The sequence below is a fragment of the Salvelinus fontinalis genome, chromosome 38, assembly GCF_029448725.1.
Source record: "Salvelinus fontinalis isolate EN_2023a chromosome 38, ASM2944872v1, whole genome shotgun sequence".
In the NCBI taxonomy this organism is placed as follows: domain Eukaryota; kingdom Metazoa; phylum Chordata; class Actinopteri; order Salmoniformes; family Salmonidae; genus Salvelinus; species Salvelinus fontinalis.
This window is the reverse complement of record NC_074702.1, coordinates 12185889-12203648: the sequence shown is the minus strand read 5'-3', so window position 1 is coordinate 12203648 and position 17760 is coordinate 12185889. Positions and strand designations below refer to the sequence as shown.

Genomic DNA, 17760 nt, shown 5'->3' with positions numbered 1-17760 from the left:
AGTAGCATTGCCCATAAAATGTTTAACTTTAGTCAAATGTTTCGGGTAGCCTTCCACAAGCTTTCCACAATAAGTTGGGTGAATTCTGGCCCATTCCTCCTGACAGAGCTGGTGTAACTGAGTCAGGTTCGCTCGCACACGCTTTTTCAGTTCTGCCCACACATTTTCTATAGGATTGAGGTCAGGGCTTTGTAATGGTTACTCCAATACCTTGACTTTGTCGTCCTTAAGCCATTTGGCAACAACTTTGGAAGTATGCTTGGGGTCATTGTCCATTTGGAAGACCCATTTGCGACCAAGCTTTAACTTCCTGACGGATGTCTTGAGATGTTGCTTCAATATATCCACAACATTTTCCTACCTCATGATGCCATCTATTTTGTGAAGTGCACCAGTCCCTCCTGCAGCAAAGCACCCCCACAACATGATGCTGCCATCCCTGTCCTTCACGGTTGGGATGGTGTTCTTCGGCTTACAAGCCTCCCCTTGCATTTTACTTCAGTCATAAACTGTAGATTCATTCAATCAAATGCATTCAATTCAATATTTGAAAAAAAGTACCTACATTTTCATTGAGTTGACATTAATTTACTTTGACCACAATCATGTACACCACGTGATCGCAGCATTTTATCATTGAGCATTAACCTTACCTTAGAGTGACCAATATCGCAAAAGCTGAATATACGTATGTCACAAATCAGCCCGACGTTAGAGCCGGCCCCAGCCTCGACCACACCTGTAGCTTCCATCCTCATGGGGCTATATATCACTCTGACAGAGGTCACATCACTGACTTCTACTGTCATTTTACCAGAGAAAATGTAGTTTTATGTAATCACATCAGGTAAACCTGTAACTTGGCTTTGTTTGAAGTCTCCATTGATGTTCCCAGTACTCTACAGTTTTGGCATTATCCTAACAGATAATGATGGACTGGACCCTCAAATTCTATTTAACTTTTATAAGGGAGTCAAGCTGAGACCATGGTCTCTTTTACAGATGAGCCTGATGAAGGAACCAAGGTCTCTTTATTTGATGGACGATTTGGCTGCCTTTGTGTGTCCGTCATCGTTTGGAAAGGATTATGCTTTGTAAATGACATGCATTACACGCCAACTTATGTCTTTATCTGGGAGCCTGACCCTTCTTATCTCAACGACGAAGGCCTTTCCTTCAACTTGACTGGCACAAAGTATGGTCGTAATACAATTATATCATCAGGGTGACATCTTTTGAGACCTCATGGTCAGGTCATTGTAAAAGAAGGTTTTTAAATGTCTTTTTAGCGACCAGAAAAACACTTCTTTACCTGGTTATCTGACCTGATACCAATAAAAATATGACATATTTCCCAGACGTCTCGATGTCGTCGTGATAAAATATGTACTGTATTTTGGGTGTAATAACGTCTGACGTCTTTTCAACCAGAAAAACAATTTACAACTAGAAAGTTACGTCATTTCAATTGTCCCCTGTCCAGAAGCATCTCAGCCCATAGAAAGAATCAGTGTAGTTGGAACCAAGACAACTGTTTTGCGATGATTCCAGTAACGGATTGTGACCTCACCAAGTGAGTGTGCAGTTTGTTGCCTTACCCAATCAACCCTAAGGAACTCCCAGACAGTCCATAGGCTCCCCAGCCTGAGGAAACTCCCTTAGCTAGAGGCGTTGAAATACAGTATGACAAAAATAACCTCTGAGAAATGGTGTAATCTTACAGGATATTCCATTCTCCCCCCATTGTCTATCGTCCTTTTCTCAACTCTGAGAGGCAAACCTGGAGGTTTTATCGCAACTCTCACTGGGTGGAAAAAGTAGCATTTTTTCCATAGCAGTTGTTGTGTTTTAGTGGTAGTTAGGGGTAGTTAAAACTAGTGGAAGTCCATTTCAGTTGCATTACAATGCTTGTTCTCTGTCCTCATTTCACCTTTGTTCTTCTTGCTGTCTTCGTCTTTCATGCCTCACAACACGATTCACCTAAGACCTCATCATCTACTGGTTTCTCTGCATCTCGTACGATTATGAGGTTGTTGTGGTACTAATGACAGTAATGAGAATCACGATCATATGGATTACATTTACATAGCATTTCTCACAAGGCCTCAAACCACTTCACTGTGTGTTGTCATCCCGTCCACAGTGAGTTGAGAACATCAGCTCCATTGATATCAAAGTGGGTGACTGTTGATATGGAATGACTTTGAAACCTTGATGGGGAGGTGGGGGTGGAAAGGAGATAGATCCGACCCTCAAACTTGCAATACACGCACACAAACAGACCACATCTTTCAGTTTAGTCACATTACTGTGGGAGCAGCATGTCTCTGGTTGGGCTGCCAGCTGAGAGCACTCCTCCCAGACGCAGGGCAGGAGGCCTAGACAGGGTGGGGGAAGAAGGGATAATTTAAACCAGCTGCCAGGGGAAGTGATCTCCTACTTCGTCACACAAAGACCTTCTCAGACCCTGTGTGACCAACTAACAGCCTGGGAACCGTGGCCTGGGTCCCAACATAAACCCAGCCCCTCGTATCAGCATCCTCCATCCACATCTCTGCGTCTGGGCTTTCACAGACGGTCAGGGCGTGTGGGGATAGTCACGTCCTTTATGTCACCTTATCAGATAATATTTATATCACGTAGCCAAGAAGTTAGTGAAGTGAGAAGTGATATCAACCCACATCTAGTGAGTGTGATGAGTAATGATGATGACATAAACTGCTACCATTCAGACCCTCACATACTCACCACAAGAATGTTTTGACTCATTTTAATCACCACCCTTGTTGTACTGGCAGTGTTGACCGGCACTGGTTATCACCAAGGAGTACTCTATGGTCAGATTGATACTGAAGCTGTCCAAAGTCATAATTTGGACAATTTTTTATTTAATTTGGACATTTTTTCTCCCCAATTTCATGGTATCCAATTGGTAGTAGTTCGAAAGTCATCATTTGTGCATATCATTTTTTTTTAAATATATATATATATATATTTTTTACCCCTTTTTTCTCCCCAATTGGTAGTAGTTAAAGTCTTGTTTCATCGCTGAATCTCCCGTACGGACTCAGGAGAGGCGAAGGTCGAGAGCCATACGTCCTCCGAAACACAACCACACTGCTTCTTGACACAATGCACATCCAACCCAGAAGCCAGCCGCACCAATATGTCAGAGGAAACACCGTACACCTGGCGACCTGGTCAGCGTGCACTCCACCCGGCCTGCCACAGGAGTCGCTAGTGCGCGATGAGACAAGGATATCCCTTATCCCGGCCAAACGCTCCCTAACCCGGACGGCGCTGGGCCAATTGTGCGCCGCCCCATGAGCCTCCCGGTCGCACAGAGCCTGGGCTCGAACCCAGAATCTCTGGTGGCACAGCTAGCACTGCGATGCAGTGCCTTAGACCACTGCACCAACCGGGAGGCCCTATTTATGCATATAATTAATGTCATGTTAGTGCTCCCACATCTTGCACCAGAATGTGTTGAGGTGAGTAGCGGTTCATGATCCATCACCAATTGTAAGGGAAGTTTTCGAGATATTCAAATATATGTACCTGCGTGGGGTCCACGCAGGTACAAAATAAATGAAGAAGAAGAAGAAAATGTATGAGTATTGCCAGATTATACACATTTTGGACAAGGGATCTGTGCAATTTTTTGGAGGGTGGAATATAATACCCTGTAACATTATACAATTGATGTTCTTAATAGTTTTTCTTGCTTTTATGAATTATGTTTTTTTTTGTTACTGTGTGCTGAATTATATTGTTTGATACACATATATGTGTATGTTTCATTATTCTGTTTTTATTGTAATGTATACAGGGCTCTCCTGTAAAATAGATTTTTTTATCTCAATGTGACTCCCTGTTTAAATAAAGGTTAAAAAAAGATATAAAAATAAATACAATTAATTGGGAGATGCGATGCGCAGGGATATTGATACGCCACAGTATCAATTATTTAAAAAACTACAAAATTCCCCAAAATTGTATTTTTTAACATAAATGCACTGTAATCCAAGGTCCAACGCTGTAATCCAACGCTGTAATCCAAGGTCCAACGCTGCCGTTTTTATATCTCAATACCATTTCTGGTTAAAAACTTGCAAGAAATTAGCTTTAAATTGCAAGAAATTAGCTTTAAAACTGGAAGAAAAAAATCTCTGCCCCAAGGCAACATATTATAAATTGCAGGAAAGTTGCTTTCTAACTACAAAATGTTCTCTCTGATGCCGACAGGGTAGCCTTTAAAATGTTTTTTTCCCCCAGGGCCCGAGAGTTGATTAGTTAAGCCATGCACTGCAGAAGTCATAGTAAAACTGCAACAACCTTTCATTCAATAGAATTAAAGTACAGTACAAAAATAACGGGTATCAGAATAAAAACGTCAATAACAACAATAACATCAACGACGTCAATAATAACAAATAGTTCGTTTGACTATGATTTGTCCTAATAAATACACAAATAAACAAAAAAGGACCAAGCTTGAAAAACATCTGATTGGGTTTTGAGACCTGTTGTTGTGGACTATAAATAGTGTAACTACTACAGAAGATAACTGTCAGAACTTATTGTTACAGAGACTCTCTCATGTGCAGCCCTGTATCATGTAACGCTAACTGACTGACTGACTTGTAGGAATTGTGTTATGATATTATGAGGGGGTCTCTGATGAATTTGCTATCAAAAAAGGGGTCCCCGACGCAAAAATGTTTGGGTACCCCTGCCTTAGAATATAAACTCAGCAAGAAAAGAAACGTCCTCTCACTGTCAACTGCGTTTATTTTCAGCAAACTTAACATCTGTAAATATTTGTATGAACATAACAAGATTCAGCAACTGAGACATAAACTGAACAAGTTCCACAGACATGTGACTAACAGAAATTGAATATTGTGTCCCTGGACAAAGGGGGGGTCAAAATCAAAAGTAACAGTCAGTATCTGGTGTGGCCACCAGCTGCATTAAGTACTGCAGTGCATCTCCTCCTCATATACTGCACCAGATTTGCCAGTTCTTGCTGTGAGGAGATACCCCACTCTTCCACCAAGACACCTGCAAGTTCCTGTACATTTCTGGGAGGAATGGCCCTAGCCCTCACCCTCCAATCCAACAGGGTCCCAGATGTGCTCAATGGGATTGAGATCCGGGCTCTTCGCTGGCCATGGCAGAACAATGACATTCCTGTCTAGCAGGAAATCACGCACAGAACGAGCAGTATGGCTGGTGGCATTGTCATGCTGGAGGGTCATGTCAGGATGAGCAGGAAGGGTACCACATGAGGGAGGAGGATGTCTTCCCTGTAATGCACAGCGCTGAGATTGCCTGCAATGACAACAAGCTCAGTCCGATGATGCTGTGACCCAGCGCCCCAGACCATGACCCTCCACCTCCAAATAGATCCCGCTCCAGAGTATAGGCCTCGGTGTAACGCTCATTCCTTCGACGATAAACGCGAATCTGACCATCACCCCTGGTGAGACAAAACTGCAACTCATCAGTGAAGAGCACATTTTGTCAGTCCTGTCTAGTCCAGCAACGGTGGGTTTGTGCCCATAGGTGACGTCGTTGCCGTTGATGTCTGGTGAGGCCCTGCCTTACAACAGGCCTACAAGCCCTCAGTCCAGCCTCTCTCAGCCTATTGTGGACAGTCTGAGCACTGAGGGAGGGATTGTGCGTTCCTGGTGTAACTCGGGCAGTTGTTGTTGCCATCCTGTACCTGTCCCGCAGGTGTGATGTTCGGGATACCGATCCTGTGCAGGTGTTGTTACACGTGGTCTGCCACTGCGAGGACGATCAGCTGTCCATCCTGTCTACTGTAGCGCTGTCTTAGGCGTCTCACAGTAGGGACATTGCAATTTATTTCCCTGGCCACATCTGCAGTCCTCATGCATCCTTGCAGCATGCCTAAGGCACGTTCACGCAGATGAGCAGGGACCCTGGGCATCTTTCTTTTAGTGTTTTTCAGAGTCAGTAGAAAGGCCTCTTCAGTGTCCTAAGTTTTCATAACTGTGACCTTAATTGCCTACCGGCTGTAAGGTGTTAGTGTCTTAACGACCGTTCCACATGTCATTCATTGTTTATGGTTCATTGAACAAGCATGGGAAACAGTGTTTAAACCCTTTAAAATGAAGATCTGTGAAGTTATTTGGATTTTTACGAATTATCTTTGAAAGATAGGGTCCTGAAAAAGGGACGTTTCTTTTTTGCTGAGTTTGTTAATTAAAGGAATGCATTTATTCATTTATACACTTTTTTGCGACACAAAGAGCAATCTTAGTAAATGTTACATGATGTCACGTTCTGACCTTAGTTCCTTTTTTATGTCTTTGTGTTAGGTTGGTCAGGGCGTGAGTTGGGGTGGGTAGTCTATGTTCTTTTTTCTATGTTGTTATATTCCTGTGTTTGGCCTGGTATGGTTCTCAATCAGAGGCAGCTGTCGATCGTTGTCTCTGATTGAGAATCATACTTAGGTAGCCTGTTTTCCCCATTTTGGTTGTGGGTAGTGTCTGTTCACCTTGCAGAACTGTTTCGTTTTTTCCTCGTTGCTATTTTGTGTAGTGTTCAGTTTTCAATTAAATTTTGACGAACACTTACCACGCTGCATTTTGGTCCTCTTCTCCTTCACCAGACGAGAATCGTTACACATGACAGATTTGGACCAGTGGTTTAACCAGTTGATAATGCTGTTGTCGTGTTCATTTAACCAGTTGATAATGCTGTTGTCATTTTCATTTAACCAGTTGATAATGCTGTTGTCGTTTTCATTTAACCAGTTGATAATGTTGTTGTCATGTTCATTTAACCGGTTGATAATGCTGTTGTAGTGTTCATTTGACCAGTTGATAATGCTGTTGCAGTGTTCATTTAACCAGTTGATAATGCTGTTGTAGTGTTCATTTAACCGGTTGATAATGCTGTTGCCGTGTTCATTTAACCAGTTGATAATGCTGTTGTCATGTTCATTTAACCGGTTGATAATGCTGTTGTTGTAACGGTGTTCTTCCTCCTCTTCATACGAAGAGGAGGAGTAGTGATTCGACCAACATGCAGCGGGTTGTGAATACATAATGATACTTTATTAACCAGACGAAACTAAACACACGAAGAACACTTGATAAATTTACAAAACAACAAAACGAAATAGACAGACCTGAACGAGAGTACTTACATAAAACACGAAGCACGTAGGAACAGGTACAGACTATAACAAACGAACGAACAAACAAACGCTACAGTCCCGTGTGGTGCACAGACACAGACACGGACGACAATCACCCACAAACAAACAGTGAGAACACTCTACCTTAATATGACTCTCAATTAGAGGAAAACGCAAAACACCTGCCTCTAATTAAGAGCCATACCAGGCAACCCAAAACCAACATAGGAACAGAAAACATAGACTGCCCATCCAAAACTCACGCCCTGACCATCACACACATACAAAACAACAGAACACAGGTCAGGAACGTGACAGTTGTAGTGTTCATTTGACCAGTTGATAATGCTATTGCAGTGTTCATTTGACCAGTTGATAATGCTGTTGCAGTGTTCATTTAACCAGTTGATAATGCTGTTGTAGTGTTCATTTAACCAGTTGATAATGCTGTTATGTTCATTTAACCAGTTGATAATGCTGTTGTAGTGTTCATTTAACCAGTTGATAATGCTGTTGTCGTTTTCATTTAACCAGTTGATAATGCTGTTATGTTCATTTAACCAGTTGATAATGCTGTTGTCGTTTTCATTTAACCAGTTGATAATGTTGTTGTCGTTTTCATTTAACCAGTTGATAATGCTGTTATGTTCATTTAACCAGTTGATAATGCTGTTGTGGTGTTCATTTAACCAGTTGATAATGTTGTTGTCGTTTTCATTTAACCAGTTGATAATGCTTTTGCCGTGTTCATTTAACCGGTTGATAATGCTGTTGTAGTGTTCATTTAACCAGTTGATAATGTTGTTGTCGTTTTCATTTAACCAGTTGATAATGCTTTTGCCGTGTTCATTTAACCGGTTGATAATGCTGTTGTAGTGTTCATTTAACCAGTTGATGATGCTGTTGTAGTGTTCATTTCGGGTCCTTTGCACATCTATAAATGAAAGACCTCTAATCAGTCAAGAACAATCATCGTTGTCAGAGCAATATATCTGTTTATTAATGTTATTTTGATAAAATCACAAGGTATTCGCTTATTGATCTTTAAAGTTAGCTCTGACAAGTTTGTTCAGTTTATCATAATTGGGAAAGGGGATACCTAGTCATTTGCACAACTGAATGGATTCAACTGAAATTTGTCTTCCACATTTAACCCAAACCCTCTAAATCAGAGAGGTGCGGGGTACTGCCTATAATTGACGTCCACGTCACCAGTTGTTGGGGGTTAACTGCCTTGCTCATGGGGCAGATCGGCAGATGTTTCAACCTTGCTGTCTCAGGGATTTGAACCAGTGACCTTTCTGTTACTGGCCCAACACTCTTAACTGCTAGGCTACCTGCTGCCCCCAGCATGATGCTTCACACAGCTAATATTTTCTCTGCAAGACAGGCTCTTTAACGCTTTGTTAGTGTTACATAGCAGCGTTTAAAAACAAATGGGTGTCACTTACACAATTAATATATACAGTAATTAACTGTTTTCAGCCTCTTTTAGAACTCCCACCCAGACCTGTCATAAAATGTTTGTATGGAACAAAAACAGCAACAAAGACTCTCCTCCCTCCACCAGTCAAATGAAACCAATGCAAAGCGACTGGCCCTCTAACTGCCCTGAGAGGTCAGAAATGTTGACTTTACATCAGTAATTATACCTCTTGATGACCAACGATGACCCTCCTGATGATAGATGTCTCTAACAGAACCTCTCATTTCTCAGATTATTATGTGTTGCACAATGGAAATGTCACGTCTTTCCTACAGTCAACAGAAACATTAGTGGATAGTACATCATGCAGACTTCCATTGAAAGCTAGGGGCCAGTATTAGGGCCTACAGTAAAGGAATAAATGGTAGATTATGGGTTATAGAAATGTTTGGATTACTCCAAACTCTTACCTATCTACTGTCAGGGAAATCAGGGGTATAGTTAGCATTGATAGGGGAGTCAGATGAATCAACCACTAAGACACTGATTTAAACATTCAAGATTGATAGGATCATTGAGAGATGGGTGTGGTAACCAAAACACTCCCTCCTCAACAAATCAACAGTAGGCTACTGTACTTCATTTTCCTCACAAAATACTTTTTTATTTTTTCATTTTTATCAAATTCCCAAAACATACATACATTCATTCACATTTGCAAAATAATATGATAAAGGAAATCATCACATACAATGAAAAATGTGCATAAAGAATCTATACCGATGTGCTCAGTCAGTTCAGTTCAAACCGAGCCAGGTGCATCTCTCATGTTTATACTCAACATGACAGCAGAACCATTGTCCGTCTATCTCACAGGGCTTCACAACGCATCCCTGGGAGTGGACATCACATGTATGATTGTCTTACTGTGGAGTCTGTCACTATTATTTACACTGAAATAAATAGCTTCACTTAGAACCAACCACCAGACATTTGCTAGTTTGCTTCCAAGGTAATGTTTTAAAAAAGCTGTGATTAAAATCCAGTCCAATTTCCAGTGCATTATTGAGAGAAGTATATTTAAAAACAAAGAAAAGCTACTATGTCTGATATAGTATTTTGTTGTGTAAGGCACATATCAAGTCATGTACAGCGGGATCTAATAACAGTTCATAAAGCTTCCCAGAGTCTAGGTAATTGTTCTCATGTACAGTACATTATATACATTTACATATTCTCTGGTTCAGTTGATTTAGCAGCTGTATAAAGTTTATCTGTTCACAAACAGCTACTGTACCGCAAGATGGAATAAATAAATGAAAAATCTTTGATGTACAAAATACTAAATAAATACTAAATATCACCCCCCCCCCCCCCCCCCCCCCCCACCCTAGTATAGAAAACTGTCCCTATACGCTTAAGTCATAACTTTGGGAGCGTTTCCTACACAGCCTGCGGAACCACACCCAGTAGAGGAAGATCATGAGGAACCAGTAGGAGACGTACGCCACACAGCCGTAGATCAGAAACCTGGTCTCTAGTACCTTAGCCGGCGTGAACCAGCCCTTCTGGCTCTCCTTGTAGATGGTGTAGCAGGACCCGCCCAGCAAGATGGCCGCCCACACCGACAGAGGCAGCAGGGGGATGTAGTTCCCAACCATCTTGCGGCGGCCCGACGTGCCCCAGCTGCTCTTGTTCATGGTGATGATGGCAAAGTACTTGGCGGGCAGCAGGCTGGTCATGTAGAGAGCAGAGTAGAGGGACATGAACACCATGACCAGGTCGCGGCGCAGGATGCAGGCATAGGCCGCCTTGATCAGGCCGATGAGCTGGATGCAGCAGAGGACCCAGAGGATGTCCCACAGGGTGCCTGTCCAGAACAGCTGGATGATGGTGGCCGTAACGAAGAAGGGGAAGACACCAGAGACGATGGACTCGTAGGTCATCCACAGGTGGTGCTTGTGCCACCACATGGCGTTGTAGAGCCACTCGCGAAAGTAAGACTTGGTCCAGCGTGTCTGCTGGTTGAGCCACCGGAGGAACTGGCCTGGCGTCTCCGTGTAGCACTTGGAGCGGGCCGTGTATCTGAGAGCAGAGGATGGATGATGATGAATGAGTCTATTATTATCTTATTTCCAGTAAAGTGTTGTGATTCAGTTTATTTGCGTATGAGGAGTATTCGTGAAGAAATGTATACTCACTTGGTGGCATAGCCCATGCTGAGCATGCGGTTGGTGAGATGTCTGTCATCCCCAAATGTACAGTGAGTCCCCAGGAACTTCTGGTTGTACCAGGACTCTAAGAACTGCTGGAGGAGGTCATTCCTGTACAGACCTGAGGATGAAACCAAATCTATGTTATAGTACTGCAGTTTACATGCATGTACATTCAAATTGTATCACTAGTTAAGTTACTGAATGCAAATAACATAATATTACACGACTCCCAGTAACATAAACAAGAGAAGCAAGGTTATGACTCATGTTTATCGCGGTCACAGGAAAGTGTAATTTCCTTACCCAGGGGGCCGCTGATGCAGGAGACACAGTTGAAGAAGGACTGGCAGGACCTCTCAATGTTGAACGCCATCCAGTAGCGCAGGCTGCTCATGAAGCTGATGTAGGACTCCTTGAGGTTGAGGATCATCACGTCTCCTCCCACAGCCCCGTACTTCTGGTTGCTCTCCAGAACCTTACACAGCTCCACCGTAGCCAGGGGGTCTAGCTTGGTGTCAGAGTCACACACCTGGAGGAGAGAGAGAGAGAAACAGAGAGAGAGTGAGAGAGAGAGAAACAGAGAGAGAGAGAGAGAGAAACAGAGAGAGAGAGAAACAGAGAGAGAGAGAGAGAAAGAGAGAGAAAGAGAGAGAGAGAGAGAGAGAGAGAGAGAGAGAGAGAGAGAGAGAGAGAGAGAGAGAGAGAGAGAGAGAGAGAGAGAGAAATAGAGAGAGAGAGCGAGAGAGACATTATTATTAGCATTAACTATTAACAATCATTAACCTTATAGGACAGGAAACAGAATGAAGATACTGTGTGCTCTGATCCAAGGTGTTTAAAAAATATATATATACAGTATTTCCCTAATGTCAAGAAATGTAAATCAACTCCTCACCTGTATGTAGTCCACCGACTGTCCCAGTGCCTTGAACGCTGTGTACATCACCTCTCTCTTTCCACCCCACTTCTGCATGATGCACACACACCTCCTGCTGTTGATCAGATCCTCCACCTCCCTCCTCTGGGGGTCCTCTCCCAGTCCATAACTAGCGTCCCCAGCGGTGCCTATCACCTCAAGGATGCCCGCCTTCTGGGTCTGGGTGGGGTCCCACGTGTGGTAGTTATTCCTCCACACGTAACAGCCAGGGTCCTGGTCTGCAAACACCTCCCTAAACATCTCCAGCATGTAAATGTCATCCTCCGAGTTCCCATCCACCACCATGAGGACCTGCAGCAGCTCTGGAGGGTACTTGAGGGCCCGAATGGAGTTGAGGCACTCGCGCAGGTACTCTGGGTCCTCCTGGTAGGCTGAGATAGTGAAGCCAATGGTCTTGGTGAAGGTGCAGGCCTTGCTTCGGGCCCTCATGCGGCGGTGCTCCACGAAGGCAAACAGGCTCTGGAACAGGACATGGAGCCCCAGCAGGAGGCCGTAGAAGCCGAAGGAGATGATGCCGTACGGGGAGGTGGCCAGCTGGAAGCCCTGGACGTAGGCCCACACCATCACCCCCAGCACCACCAGGGCAAAGAGGAATGTCAGGATAGCACGGACTATGGAGCCCACCTGCCTTAGCAATAGTTTCAGTTCCATTTTTTCCCCCTTTAGATACCTGTTGTCAATTAAGGAAGATGAACATTTAAGATAAATACATTGGAAGAGGGTCAAATAGGCTAAATTAAAGATTAGATTTCATTTGTTGAATTAAGTGAATTGATTGATTGAATTAGACTCCTGAAAATACAACTGAATGTTACAGGACTACATGTAATAAAGGCTGTAAAAAGGCTAATCATTATTTCAAGTATTATTATATCAACAATACCGTGTCTACAAAATGTATTTGATTTTAACAATTAGGATAGCTTATTTACAAGATAGAAAAAAAATGTTGGGCATCATTCTGTCAAGTTCCAGATAACTATAAATACCAAAGACATCCTACCACAAAAGCATTATCATGAGGAAAGAATATCAATCTTCAAAAGATATCATAAAGAAGTTACCTTGTTTCTTTGTGACGTAGACAATGTACCGCAAAACGAAACTGTATTTCTAATGGTAAAAAAAACTAAAAACAAATTTGGATAAAAATGTTTAGCCTTACCTAACTTTGGTGCCAAATTAATCCACTCTTGAAATGCCCTTTCCTCTCCGTCTCCTATTTCCGCTCTACTCTGCAATTTGCGTGAAGTTGGATTACTTTATAAACTTGAGAAGCACGCTTACTCCAGATGCTGCCAGATGTGAGCGCACATATAGTGGCCCAAAGCAAACCATCATAGGTATAACGCCCTTAATATTGGGCTTGTGAGTCAGCACGTGCTGTGTCAAAGTAGAAAGGAGGTCCATACTTCGGTTAAAGTAGTTATGTGCGTAAATGTTATATATTTGTTTTAGGCTATCTGTTTGTTATGTCGACAAAAAAAGATTGATCTTGATCAATTATAGGCTACTTAACTACAGTTCTGTAATTCATTTTGGTCACATTTTAGAATACAGTCATTTAGATATTATTCACTTGACTATTGGATAGAATAGAGTAGAATCAAATAGAATATCCTACAAAAAAATTCCCATAGGGAACTTGTGGCATTTGGATTCGACCATAAATACATAACAGCACAATTCACATATGACACAAACCCCTTATACAAGATCAACCAAAAGTGTGGGAAATATGACTACCCTCATCTCCATCATACATTTCCATTGTGGAATATTGCTACCTAGTCCCGACCAGTCACTACCATGATCTGTCAAGAAGTTGAATGATGCCCTCTGGTGGCACAATAATAACCCTGCATCCTTTCTCTTGTACTGGACACGTTCAGGCAATGCCAGTCACAAGGCTAACAAATGTATATCCACCACCATACATGAATGGTGCATAAAGATGGGCACATCAAGCAGTGTTTAAGACCATATGACCATGTCTTATCTCATGGATCAACCTGAGGGTCTTTGTTTTGGTTCAGTGACAGTGAAACATGACACACTATAATACTGCCTCAGTCATACATATTCCTTGGTAAAGAGGCTGAACATACTACAGTAAAACCCTGGGAGTATTTGACATTGCTTTGTTTCCCAAATGGTGGGTCGGAACTCGTGCCCCATGGTCAATCACCGCTAATTCCGCTTGGGTTGCAGACTCCCAAAATATTGGTTTTATTTGTGGTTTTGCATGGGTCACAAGAAAACGCCAACAGCCTCAGAGAGAAAATAACTTGGGAACCACTACCATATGTATTTTGGCAGGTTCAATATTGATGACCTCGAAAGACCTTGCTGCAGTGGTGTATAAAGTACCTAATTGTCATACTTGAGTCAAAGTATAGATACAGTACTTTAAAAGAAAAGAAAGACTTAAGTAAAAGTGAAAGTCACCCGGTAAAATACTACTTGAGTCTAAAAGTATTTGGTTTTAAATATACTTGAGTATCAAAAGTAAATATAATTGCTAAAATATACTTAAGTATCAAAAGTCGAAGTATGAATCATTTCAAATTCCTCATATTAAGCAAACAAGACATCATGATTTTATTTTATTTACGGATAGCCAGGGGCACACTACTACACTCATAATTTACAAACAAAGCATTTGTGTTTAGCCAGTCCGCCAGACCAGAGGCAGTAGGGATGACCAGGGATGTTCTCTTGATAAGTGCTTGAAATGGAATATATTCCTGTCCTGCTAAGCGTTCAAAATGTAACAAGTACTTTTGGGTGTCAAGGAAAATGTAATGGAGTAAAAAGTTACTTATTTTCTTTAGGAATGTGGTGGAACAAAAGTAAAAGTTGAATAGTTGAAAAATATAAATACTAATGTAAATTACAGATATCCAAAAAAATTACTTAAGTAATACTTTAAAGTATATTTACTTAAGTACTTTACACCACTGCCTAGCTGTCCATTCTACTTTATTTACCCTGACTACATCTTTAGGGACATAGAAATGTGTTGACGAGATCGTTGAAGGCCCACACCCATAGCCACCGACACTGTTGTGAATGAATCCACATGCCTCAGGTCAGACCCAAATAGAATGCCTCAGGCCACAGGGCCAACAGAACCCTTGGCATGGTCACTATGATGTCATGGTGAAGGGTGTGGTACTTGGGGTATTTTGGATGGTGGGTGGACTTGACAAATCTGGGTAGTCTACCGTATTGTGAGAATATTCCCACACTGGAAGACTGACTAAGACCATAGTCTAAATGGAATATGTATTCTTTGCTTCTCTTTGCTAGACATGATTTGGTCATGTTTTTTGACTTTCACTTAAGATTGATCACTGTATAGCCAGCAGAGGGAACCAAGTGTTCCATTTCTATCTCTTAAACCTTCTAGCTAGCGCCTTCACGATAGCTCAAATCCTCTCATAAGAAGTCAACCCTAACAAAGACCACACGATAAACCATTCAATAAACAGACATGCTTTGATGTCGTCAGTTCAAATTGTTAATTCCATGATATCAGGGACAGCCTTTGCTACTTAGCCAGATGTCATGGTGTTTTGGATCCATGACACGTAGTTTCAGACTTTGGTGTAGACGCCAGGCTTCTTCCTGAGAGCACAGCCATGACCCACAACACCCTGCAGCTCCCCATCACACACCAGAGGGCCACCAGAGGGACCCTGAGAGGGGGGGAGAGAGAGAGAGAGAGAGAGAGAGAGAGAGAGAGAGAGAGAGAGAGAGAGAGAGAGAGAGAGAGAGAGAGAGAGAGAGAGAGAGAGAGAGAGAGAGAGAGAGAGAGACAAACAAACAAACAAACAAATAATCAAACAAACAAGCAAAGTGACAAAGAGAGGTGGGGTAAGATAGGGGAGGTGAAGGTAGAGATAAAGAAAGAGAGAGCGCAACAAGCTAGAGTGATAGAAACAAGATAGAGAGATTCAGTGACAGAGAAAGATGAAGAGAGACAAGAAAAGTTATACCCAGAGATCAGTGTGATTGCATAATGGTAAAATCTGTGAAAACAAGAAGGTGAAATATGAAGTATAGTACAGGTCTATTATGTCAGTTACCTGGCAGGAGTCCTTGCCTTCCTCCATGAAGCAAGCGCAGATCATGTTCTCAGTCATCTGGAAGAAATAGACTTCCAGGCAGGTGTTGTCAGTCCAGAGGGGGGCTACCCTGTATCAGGGTATCTCACTGGAACAGAACATTAAAGAAAGTAAGAGGGAGCAAGAAAAGACACAGACATGTAACAAGGCATTAAGACTTTCCATTTAAATAAATCATAAGTGGAAAACTTGAGATTTCTTAAGACTGTAAAATTACCAATCACTCTAAAATAGCTGTTTTCCTCAGCTGTTAACCGTTTATAACCAAGGCAGCATGATATCTAATCAGGTACTGTACAGTACACACTGGGCAAGTAGGTCACCTGGGGTAAAAGACGCGGCTGTTTTACACACCCACACAAACACCCACGCACAAATGTTTGTATTATTATCGTTTCTTATTGTTGTTGTATTGTCGAGTAGGAACCTGAAGTAAGCATTTCAATGGATGGTGTATACCATGTGTATCCCGTACATATGACTAATAAAACTTGGAACTTGAAACACACATTCCACTCACAGCCTTCGTTGCTGGCGCGAAGGCTCCCCCAGCCAGAGACCTGGCGCATGGTTCCGACAATGCCACACTTAGTGGGGAGGGCCACAGGGCTCACATAGCTGTTGAGGGTGGCAGGCTGGCTTAGCTTGATCAGCGCGATGTCACTATCCTGGGTACAGGAGTGATAGTCTGGGTGGCGGATGAACCAAGCAGACATGATGTGCTGCTCCGTGTCCTCAGGCTCCTTTATGTTGTGCTCCCCCAGACAGACCTCCAATGACAACCTGCAGGGTTATAGCCCAAAAGGAGATTATACTGTGGTTGTTGGAGGGGAAGGAGGGTCCTGCACTAGGGAACTTGCTGGATTTTCTGTATGCTTGGTTTACCCATTTCATGCAAACAGTTCTACAACAGTTACGGTCTAAAATCCAAATGGACTCAACAGTTAAACATGATATTACAAAGAGCAAAGCATACAGTTCTAGATTAAATGGGAATTTTAAGGCCTACACCACCTGAATGTTCATAAAATAAAATTCAGTGTAAAAAAAAACATTTAAACTATTTTTGAAATACTCCGCAGTCTGCGCTTACGATTTGTAGCAGTGGGCAGCAGATAGCACCCATTCACTAGAAAGGAGGATCCCTCCCCAGAAGTTGTACTCTGTGTACAGAGACACCTGATAGGGAACAGAGTTCTTCCTGCACTCATACCCTGCTGCGATCTTGTCGTCCCCCTCAAGGGAAATAAAACTGAAAGGGGAAAAAAACAATAGCCTGATTGAGATTAAATGACGTCTTAGGTTTTTCATCAGACTCCGGTGTTAACATCGACCAGCAATTTCTTATGTTATCTATTCTGAGCAAATGTTTAGGTAAAATAACAAGTTACTCTCCTACTTGCCCCTCCAAACAGTGCAAGAAGAATGAGAAGTTTCATGTTCTTGTTTCAGTCTGTTTTGCTGACAGGATCAGTGTGTCTCCCCTCTCTCTTTTTTTCGTTTCACTCCTCTTATCTCACCTGTTTCAAGGACTTTCTTTATCTCAATTTGGAGCTCAACTTTTACCAATGACACTCTTGGGGAAAATAACTCCCCCCCACCCCCCTCACTGGGAGTCACTGATAATAAGATAGACAAGTCATGCCTGCATATCATATCGAGCTGTAATTACCTTACTGTTGTATGAGTAATAGTTAGACTCATTTGTTAGGTTCTAACCAGAAATGCATCAGTCCTCTGTATATGCTTCAATTTACAACATTATAATGAAAAGTATATGCTTCCCAGTTATAGTGTAACTTATTACACATTGTACACTCTTAGAAAAAAGGGTTCCAAAAGGGTTATTCAGCTTCCGCCACAGGTAGAACCCTTTTTGG

At 42.3% G+C, this 17760-nt stretch overlaps 1 protein-coding gene and 1 pseudogene across 1 annotated transcript; both read right to left on the bottom strand.

Annotated features, from left to right (window-relative positions):
• Positions 1 to 10006: 10006 nt before the first annotated feature.
• Positions 10007 to 12401, bottom strand: LOC129838022 (hyaluronan synthase 1-like). Its single transcript, XM_055904682.1, has 4 exons — positions 11709 to 12401; positions 11117 to 11342; positions 10799 to 10931; positions 10007 to 10682 (listed from the first exon to the last, which is right to left on the bottom strand). The coding sequence occupies exons 1-4, from the start codon at positions 12399 to 12401 to the stop codon at positions 10007 to 10009; spliced, it is 1728 nt and encodes a 575-aa protein (XP_055760657.1).
• Positions 12402 to 15154: 2753 nt separating this feature from the next.
• LOC129838040 (trypsin-3-like) lies at positions 15155 to 17319 on the bottom strand (annotated as a pseudogene).
• Positions 17320 to 17760: the final 441 nt, after the last annotated feature.

Coding starts and splice junctions, on each gene's coding strand:
- LOC129838022 (XM_055904682.1), bottom strand. CDS start 12,401: ATGGAACTGAAACTATTGCTAAGGCAGGTGGGCTCCATAGTCCGTGCT. Junction 11,343..11,708: donor AGTCGGTGGACTACATACAG/GTGAGGAGTTGA, acceptor TCTCTCCTCCAG/GTGTGTGACTCTGACACCAA. Junction 10,683..10,798: donor AGCATGGGCTATGCCACCAA/GTGAGTATACAT, acceptor CTCTGCTCTCAG/ATACACGGCCCGCTCCAAGT.